The 10,188-nt window shown below is 44.0% G+C and overlaps 1 protein-coding gene across 1 annotated transcript in view; it reads right to left on the bottom strand.

The window, feature by feature from the left end:
• Positions 1-8,151: 8,151 nt before the first annotated feature.
• ATF7IP2 (activating transcription factor 7 interacting protein 2) overlaps positions 8,152-10,188 on the bottom strand; it is a 101,857-nt gene continuing 99,820 nt past the window's right edge. Inside the window, exon 14 of the mRNA XM_011961389.1 lies at positions 8,152-9,983. Within this exon, the coding sequence (XP_011816779.1) occupies positions 9,570-9,983 (414 nt within the window). The 3' untranslated portion in view covers positions 8,152-9,569. The remainder of the gene's footprint in view (positions 9,984-10,188) is intronic.

Raw genomic sequence — 10,188 nt, 5'->3', positions numbered from 1 at the left:
TACATAAAAATAAATATAAAAATAAGTGATATATATATTTATTTCCATGACTACTTCTGAGTGACTTGCCGTCTCCTCTTGACCTTCTTGTCTCAGTAAATTAGCAGTTAGGAAACAAGGTCTTTTTCATTCTCTCCCTCCCCTAGCCTTTTTGCCTTGTCCTGGGTATTTCACGTTATCTCATTGTTGGGATTTTGCTCTGACTTGGTCTTAAAGTCTCTCTTGGGCGAGGATGTATAAACTCTAGCCCTGTCCTGATAGGGCTCCAGGGGAAGTGGGCATCTGGACAGTGCCTTTCATGGGATTCTTCTTTTTCTGGTAGACAACCTAAAGCCTGTGTCCAACTGGTTACCAGGTGTGCCTCTCCCAGGAGACTTATTTGTACTGGCAGGCAGCCTTTTGCTCGTGTCTGACCTGTGTCCAGTTTGTTCTTACCAACACTGCCACTCTCTGGGAGGAGAGCCCTGACAGGAGGAGAGTCAGGCTCAAGTGTGTGGGTCAGGTGACACAGAGCCAGCAGTGCAACAAAACACAGGAAATCACAGCAGTGCTTTCTTACTCACAGATCCAAGGAGAAGAGTGGTGACCACAGGGTTGATGGGATGTTCAGAGGCAGCAGGGAGCTCATCCAGTGGGTGGGGAGCAAGAGAGAGAAGGATCTGCAGGACTAAAGCCTTTACTCAGGTCCAGGGCATCACCACAGCAGGTTTTCTGTGGGGAGTTCCCACTGGTGGCTTTAAAACAAGCTTGTCCAACTCACGGTTCACAGGCTGCTTGTGGCCTTAGGATGGCTTTGAATGTGGCCCAACACAAATTCGTAAACTTTCTTAAGACACTATGAGATATTTTTTGCATTTTTTTGTGTTTTTTTTTTTTTTTAGCTTATCAGCTTTCATTAGCATTAGTGTATTTTATGTGTGGCCCAAGATGACTCCTCTTCTCATGTGGCCCAGAGAAGCCAAAAGGTTGAACAGCCCTGGTTTAAAGCAAGCAGGCACGGGTTGGGCTGTGACTGAAAGGTGGTCACTGCGGCATACCTGCACAGCACATGCAGGCTGTGAGGTTTACTGGAGCGAGTCAGGAAGGTTGTATCTAGCTATCCCATGGGGAGGTGGTCACCGGGATAGGGCAGACATCTGCATGGATGACACTGAGGAACTGGGAGGAGGTGGAGAACTGCAAATTGGAATTAAGCCCTGCTTCTGGTACAGGAAAGTGTAGCTTGTATTCAAAATGGAACCATACAAATGCAAATTAAAACCACAATGAGATTCCACCTTACTCCTGCAAGAATGGCCATAATTAGAGTCAAAAAACAATATATATTGGCATGAATGTGGTGAAAAGGGAACATATTTACACTGCTGATGGCAATGTAAATTAGAACAAATACTTTGTAAAATAGTATGCCTCAAAAGTAGACCTACCATTTGATCCAGCAATCCCACTACTAGGTATCTACACAAAGGAAAAAAAGTCATCTGAAAAAGACATATGCATACATGTTTATAGCAGCACAATTTGCAATTGCAAAGATATGAAACGGACCTACATGCCCATTGACCAAGGAGTAAAGAAAGAAAATGTGGTATATATACACCATGGAATACTCAGTCATAAAAAGGAACAAAACAATATCTTTTGCAGCAACTTGGATGGACCTGGAGGCCATTACTCTAAGTGAAGTAGCAGGAATGGAAAACCAAATACTGTATGTTCTTCCGTTTTTTTTTTTTCTTTTTTTTGAGATAAGTGTCTCACTCTGTCACCTGGGCTAGAGTGCAGTGGGGCAATCTCACTGCAACCTCTGCCTCCTGGCATCAAGCAACTCTCCTGCCTCAGTCTGCCAAGTAGCTGGGATTACAGGTGTGCACCATCACACTAGGCTGATTTTTATATTTTTAGTAGAGACAGGGTTTCACCATGTTGTTTAAGCTGGTCTTGAACCCCTGACCTCAAGCAGTCCACTCACCTTGGCCTCCCAAAGTGCTGGGATTTCAGGCATGAGCCACCATACCCAGCCAAAAAAATATGGAATACTTCACGAATTTGTGTATCATTCTTGCACACGCGCCATGCTAATCTTCTCTGTATCATTCCAATTTTAGTATATGAGCTACCGAAGCAAGCACTGTTCTTTTAAGTGGAAGCTAAGTTATGAGGATGCAAAAACATATGGAGTGATATAATGAACTTTGGGGACTTGGGGTGGGCTGAGATTGGGAGTTGGGTGAGAGATAAAAGACTACTGGGTATAGTGTATACTGCTCGGATGACAGGTATAATAAAATCTCAGAATTCACCAGTGAAGAATTCATCCATGTAACCAAAAACTACCTATACCCCAAAAACTATTGAACTAAAAAAAGCAAACAGAACCATAAAACTGTAAGAATTTACCATACTGATTTATTCCTTACAATGGCACTGTATGTATCTATCAGGATTCTTAGTCTCACTTTTTTAAAATTTTTATTTTTTGAGACAGAGTTTTGCTCTTGTCACCCAGGCTGAAGTGCAGTGGCATGATCTCAGCTCATGCAACCTTTGCCTCCCAGGTTCAAGCACTTCTCCTGCCTCAGCCTCCCGAGTATCTGGGATTACAATTGTGCATCACCACATCTGGCTAATTTATTTGTTTGTTTTTTCCAGTAGAGAGGGTTTTTGCCATGTTGGCCAGGCTGGTCTCAAACTTCTGACCTTAGGTGATCCACCTGCCCCAGGTTCCCAAAGTGCTGGGATTACAGGCATGAGCCACCACACCTGGCCTGGTCTCATGTCTTAATAGAAGAAGAACCAGTTAATTATGGAAAAAGAAATGGAGAAAAAGAGGGAGAAGGAAGGGGGAAAGAGAAAAGAGAAGGGCAGAGAAGGAAAGGAAACTGTTACAAAATGTAGGCGGCCAGTACTGTCTACATTTTGCACATAGAGAAAAAGAAGGCTCAGAGACATAAAACATGTTGCCCAAATCAGTTAAGTGTTGAAACTGACTTTCAGACCCCAGGGTGTATTTGTGAAGTCCATATTCTAGCACACACCAGTGAATGAGATATGCTGCTTTCCAGGATAGGTTGGGAAGCTACTGCCCTCCTCAACTCCTCAGAGCAAGGTTGCTCTTCCTGTGTTCTGGGAGTCCCCATCATCTCAGGGAGGGAGCCATTGAGGCTATAGAAAGTTATAGATAATTTTTTGGTGCCACAAAAGAAATAGCACTCGAACATACATTTAATTTTCTCAGCAAGGCAATTTTACTTCTATAGAAGGGTGTGACTCACAATGGAGCAATGGCAAGAGCACACCTGAACAAGGGAAGGGAGGGGTTTTTTATTCATGATGTAGGTAGCCCCTACTGCCATGTCCCCTATTGGCTAGGGTTGGACCACACAGTCTAAGCTAATTCTGATTGGCTGTTTTAAAGAGAGCAGGGGTATGAACTGGAGTGGTGGGGTGAGTAGTTTGGCAGGAAGGGCAGTTACAGAACAGGTGACTCAGGATGGAGCAGGTGACCAGGGGTGACTCAGGACAGAGCAGGTGACCAGGGGAACAGATGTGAACTACTGATTAGAACTGGTGGAAAAGGTTGTTTATTGAAACTAGGGGCGAGGAGAACGAGGAAGTTAAACTTTAAAATGGAGAACAAAGAACTGAACATACTGACATAATGATTCTTTGAAGAGAAATTTAGAATTCACTATATTCAACAACTCCATCCTCTTGAATTTTACAGTTCTTTCTCTTCAAACTTCCCTAACATGTCTTGGCTTGGTTGTTCTGCTTGATTCTCTAAAAGAAGAAGCTTCTCTGAATAAGGTGGAGGAGAGTTAAGGGAGGTTTTAGTAAGTGCTATCTCTATGAGTCTCTGCACCAGCCCACAGATGCAATGTATGACACAACACCCAACAAGAATGAGTACACCTATTACAGCTGTAAGAGAAGTTAGAATTGAGGCTATGATTTCTTTCCATTTACTGAACCACCTTTCTAGCCACCCTGAGAAAGTGTTATTTACTGCTGAGTTTTTGGCTAATTCACTGGACAGAACGGTTAGACTTTGCAGTGCCTTGGTTATACTTCCATCGGGGTGGTATTGTTTGGGATGAAGGTACAATACTGAGTTCTAATCATGATGCAAACTCCTCCTCTTTCTGCTAATATCATGTCTAAGGCTATTCTATTTTCCCAAGCCATCTGGCTAGTAGTCCCTAATTGCTCAGCTATTCCTTTAACAGCATCTCTAGTGTAGTTAATAAACCGCTGTTGGTTGTAATAAGTGTAATTTATCCAATCTACATTCTTATTAATTGTCACCCACCAAAATATTGACTCAAATCCTGCAGATATTTGATCTTAGGCTTTAAATTTATCTAGTGTTCCTCATGGGACTCTAGTTGCATCTAAAGAAACATGAGGGTCGAAAGACCCTTAAGGGGCTTCGCTTGTTTTACGATGTTGTATTTTCCCTGTCTCTGGTTGATGAAATGCCAAGGTGAAAAGGATAGCCAGTTGGACTAGAGCACAAGTGCTGCTCCAGTTACTTGGCAGAGTGTCCAGTAAAGGCCCACCACAATACCGCCACACATCTGCTCGGGGATGAACAAGGGTTGAATGGTAAGCTCCTGAAAAGTCTTAAGCTCAGTGCATGCTTTCAGGTCTCCAAGGAATGCTAAGTTCCCTCCTTGTCATGAGAGACAGGAAGTGAACTTAGTGTCGGGAGATGGAGGTTGGATGGCTGTCATGGGCTGACCCACAGGGTGTCGAACTTTGGGATATAGCAGAGAGGGAGCTTGGCATGACTTGTTACCCCAGGTGGTGGGATCCTGGAAAAGAGCTACTGTACAGCCCATGCCTGGTCGACTGGAGGACCATCCTAGTGGAAAGGGGACAATCTGGGTCCCTGGCCTGCCATGTGCACAGGCGTAACAACTGCTTTGTTTAGCGTGCGAACAGAATATTGGACCCATTCCAACCAGGCATTTGCATCTTGATATCCTGTCTCTATTGCTAAAGTTTGTTTTAAATCATTTACTTCCTCAACGTCTACTTTGGTCCTATCACTGCGTATATAACGAGAGAAGGTTTGGTTAGCGGAGAACTTAGGAGAGGAAGAAGGCGGTGCAGAAGGTGAGGAGGCAATGAAGCACATTTCACAGGATCTTATGGGGTCCTTCTCTGAGATTTCTGTTCCTATATGATAGAAACAGCTTAATGAAGGGGAAGACCTCTGGGGAGAAGAGATGTAAACTGTACTGGATTACACTGGTTCAGCTGACAATGGGGAGGGGTAACTCCTTTAGTAAAATGAATATATGGTTTCAAGAAGTTGCAAGTACTAGTTGAGGCGGTCCATCCTTGCTCTTTAGTATTTTGTAGAGCATTGGACCAACTTCAGCAGAGAACCTCTGCTCTAGGAGGACAAAATTCCCAATTTATACTGCAATCTGCATCAAACTCTTCCCAAACTAACTTATCCCAGTTAACAGACTTCTAGTCTGAGGAGAGCTAGGAAGGATAAAAATACTTTTCTGAGGTGGTGAGTTGCCTCTGGTTTGGCAAATCTCCACAGGGTATCACAAGGCAAGCATCAAAAGTTAATAGTTTGGGGTGAACTTGACCTAGTTACATTAATAACGAGAGGACTAGCAATAGAAGGGGAAAAGATAAGAGATGCAATATAAGAAGATCAAACCCGTTTTAGCTGTAGCTTGGTTGGAATTGGTCCTGGAATAGCTATCCATGATTTTGGAGGGGGCGTTGCTCTTTTGACCCAGGTGTGATGAGTCACTTATTCGAACTGTGATCTCGGTGGTTAGAAGCACTAGGTAGAGTCCTTCCCAAGCCAGTTTGAGTTTTCCTTCCATCCAACATTTGTCGAGGTTGTGGTGAAGGGTACAACTCGTGGGTGGAGCAATGGTGAGAGCACACCTGAACAAGGGAGGGGAAAGGGGTTTTTATTTCTGACACAGGTAGCCCCTACTGCTGTGTCATTTCCCTATTGGCTAGGGTTGGACGACACAGTGTAAGCTAATTCCAAGTGGCTATTTTAAAGACAGCAGGGATACGAGCTGGAGTGGTGGGGTGAGTAGTTTGGCGGGAAGGGCGGTTACAGAACAGGTGACTCAGGATGACTCAGGTCAGAGCAGGTGACCAGGGTGACTCAGGACAGGAGAACAGAGCTGAACTACTGACTAGAACTGGTGGAAAAGGTTGTTTACTGAAACTAGGGGTGAGGAGAATGAGGAAGTTAAGCTTTAAAACGGAGAACAAAGAACTGAATATACTGACATACTGATTGTTTGAAGAGAAAGTTAGAACTTATGGTATTCAACAAGACATTATCTCTCATGGAGTTAGACTTGTTCCTATGCATGAGAGCTGGTAGAGAAGTCTACACAAACTGTTCCTTTTGTGTCTATTGTGAAGCCTGGAGTCACCATCAGTCAGCCAGGCAAGCTGTTGGGGAGGAAGGATGGATGTGGTTGGGACCAAGTACAAACTGGAGCCTTGTCACCAATCCCACCTTGACGCCATGGGAATAATGGGCTGTGGGAAAAACACACAGCAGCACCCATACGTGTCCTGTACTTGGATAGGCTAGAGGTGGCTTTGATGGCAGCCGCAGGAGCTGCAGGTCCATCAACTCGCAGATCAGCCACAGCGCACATCAGCTGCCTCATTCTGATGTCCTCCACTGCCCTTCGGAACCTAAGACATGTGATGCCATTTCACTTCTGCTCTTCAAATCTCAGCATGTCTTGTAATCAATGCTAACCTTGAACCAGCCAGGGAAGGAAATCCTGGGTAGGTAGTTCTAGCTTAGCTACGGGACACAGTGCAGAATCACCACACTTACCTTGTGTACACCTCTCACTGAAGATTAGAAATACCAGAGGTTTGCTTCTCCAATTCACCTTGCAACTTGAATGTATGCCCTAGGATAAGCCAATCAGATGCTGGGATTTCAATCTGGAGCCACAGGGCAGCAGAGTGTGAATTCTAACCATTCCTTCAGTGTACTTCCCACAGACAGCAGAGCATGGTGTACATAACATGCATCAGAACCATGTAGCTGGTTTTGAATCCCGGCTGTAATTATTCCCTGGGCCTCTGTGACCTTGCACCAGTCTCCTAAGCTCTGTGGGTCTGTCTCTCTATCTTTAAAATCAGCATAAAATGTCTAACATATCATTATGTAGACTGTGAATTGCATAAACTCTATCAGGTTTGAAACTTGGTTGGGTCGTTGCAAAGTATTTTTTCCTTGAATCTCTAGGATTCCTGGTAATTCCTTGGGCTACTCCATAGCCTTTTCTCAATGTATTCAATTTTCAGTCTACTCAGTTTGATTCTGTTCCTAATGAAGGTATAAAGGTTTCCCACTGGAAGTATAGGAAGCATTTCATAGGGTGGGGTCAGGGTGTGGGTTCTCTGTACTGTGTGACTGTGTTACTGGCAGGACTTTTTTGTCCTTCGGCTGGCTAGCTCCTTCCTGGTGTCACTGATGTGTTAACAGTTGAGGATCTGCCTATAATCCAAGCACTTTAGGAGGCCGAGGCAGAAGGATCCCTTGAGCTCGAGACCAGGCTGGGTAATAGTGAGACCTCAGCAATACTAAAATTCAAACAAATTAGCCATGCATGGTGGTGCACACCTGTAGTCCCAGCTACTTGAGAGGCTAACTTGGGAGGATCACCTGAGCCCAAGAAGTCGAGGCTGCAGGGACACTGATGGTGGTGTCACTGCACTCCGGCCTGGGTAACAGAGATCCTATCTCAAAAACAAATGAACAGTTGATCTTGCCCCTGCCTCTCCAAAAGGCAAAACAGTAATGCTTTCTGAGGCACCACCTCTAAGATGTTTGCTGTCAGCCTTTCTCCCTCCTCCTTTGATCATAAAGGCTCATTTGCTCGAGACTTGAGCATCCATTATCTTTCCAGATGGCCCCATGGTTGCAGATGTAGGTTCACTTGGTGATGGGTACCAAAATCTTGTTTATGGGCTGCGTCTTTGGGCTTCACAATGAGTAAATGTCTAGTCCGTGACAATCCCAGGGTGAAATCTTCACCCAGGGTGGCTCTGAGCAGGAAATGGGAACTCACAGGGCAGTTCCTCTCAAGAATCAGTAATTTTCTTAAAAGTGAAGACATAGAAGACTGCAGAAAATAACAGCTTTATTATCGCAGATGTGAGAGCACTTACAAAATGCCAAGGAAAACCATTTCCTGTTTCGAGCCTCTGGAGCCTGACCTTTCACCGTGTACCAGGAAAGAATGCCGCTCGTTCAAACTTTCAAACAGTTGGGATTTTTATTTTTTATCATCCCAGTTATTTTTCTCAAGTTTGCCTCCATTGGGTCCTGTTCAGTTTCTTGGGCTGCTTGTACTAGTCACAGCTCCACTTCTTCTCAGGAAGAGGTGGGTACAAGACACACCTGAGCCCGTTAGTATTGGGATGGCAGCCAGGAAATGTATTGGGATGGCAGCCAGGAAATGATCAAAGGGTAGCATTTAGGAAATCAGCAAACTAAAGCCTCACATCTAAGGTGGACAAATCCATTCTCAACGCAAACAGTAGGTTGGGTAATGCTTTCATGAGAGATACTATTATGTGTACACAGCACACAAATTTTATTATGTCTACAGATTCAGGAAAGACCTCCAGGCTTTTTCCCCAAATGATTGACACAGTGCAAAACAAAACAAAAAAGAGGGGGGGCACAAATGAATAGCCCACTTAGAAGCTGAATAGAATGGGAAGCCATTTCTTTTCATAAAATCTTGTAGTTTTTGGCCAGGTGTGGTGGCTCAACGCCTGTAATCCCAGCACTTTGGGAGGCTGAGAAGGGTGGATCCTCTGAGGTCAGAAGTTTGAGACTAGCCTGACCAACAAGGTGAAACCTCATCTCTACTAAGAATAAATTAGCTGGGTGTGGTGGCAAGCTACTGTAGTCCAAGCTACTTGGGAGGCTGACACCGGAGAATTGCTTGAACCTGGGAGATGGAGGTTGCAGTGAGCTGATATTGTGCCACTGTACTCCACCCTGAGCAATGGAGCAAGATTCCATCTCAAAAAAATTTTTTTTTAAATTTTTATATTAATTTTTATTATGCAGTCCAACATGTCATCTTTTCATAAAATCTTGGTAGAGGTGCACTCCAGGGATGATCTGGCCCTCAGTCAAGGGCTGACTTTTCCTGTAGCTATGCTGACCACAGCAGGTCACTAAAAGCTGATTGTTAACGGAGGAAACAGTGGCTGCTTGTATCCTAGGTCTTCTGATAGAAGTAGCAGTTCCACAGTCACCAAAGGTATTGTTCACAACACACCTCAGCAACACGCGACCAAGATAGCATATGTTTTAGAACTTATCCATTGGAAGGACATATTTAATACAAACCAGAAATTCATCAAATTACTGGCCACTTACAACATATAGAAGAGGACTGTCCCAATAGAAAGGGCTCACAATCTGAGCTGGCCTTTTACGACGGCAAATAGTATTACAGTAACATTGTAAACAAACAGATATGAAAAAAATGTAGTATAATATATAATTATTAAAGACCTCTCTTTTAGGTAAGATTTTCAGAAAACCCAGGGACAGATTTTATATCACAGAATGGTCCATATCGTCCAAAAATATCTTTTGACTGAACAGTAAAATAGTATCTGTTGGAAGCTAAAAACTGAGATAAAGTACAGGCCATGGGGAGTGGTAAAGCTTTAATTTCTCCAATCTTCTTCCAGATCAATTTATTATTAGAGTTCTCATGACACAGGAAGAGGTGGTAGCTTTCTACAGGAGCGCACTTGGGATTGATTTTGGTTATATTCCAAGTCAGGGCAATGCCATTTGGTCTGAAAACGCGTTTCACTTTGAGCTCAGGCTTCTGGGGAGGAAGTGTGTCTCGGGTTTTGTCTACTAATTCAGGTAGTGGTGCTGGTGGTTCTGGGAGAGGTGGCAGGTGCTCAAAGGACTGAGGAACCTAAAAACACAATTGTAAGAAAGTACAGCTTTTAAAGTGGTCAACTGCAGTTGTAGAAATATATACTTCCCATTCTTCAATCCATTTATCAAAATAATAAAAGAATATTTCAAGGCTGGGCGCGGTGGCTCAAGCCTGTAATCCCAGCACTTTGGGAGGCCGAGACGGGCGGATCACGAGGTCAGGAGATCGAGACCATCCTGGC

Source organism: Colobus angolensis, unplaced genomic scaffold, assembly GCF_000951035.1.
Source record: "Colobus angolensis palliatus isolate OR3802 unplaced genomic scaffold, Cang.pa_1.0 Scaffold55, whole genome shotgun sequence".
Lineage (NCBI taxonomy): Eukaryota > Metazoa > Chordata > Mammalia > Primates > Cercopithecidae > Colobus > Colobus angolensis.
The sequence above is the reverse complement of the archived record's forward strand: the minus strand, read 5'-3'. Positions and strand labels throughout refer to the sequence as shown.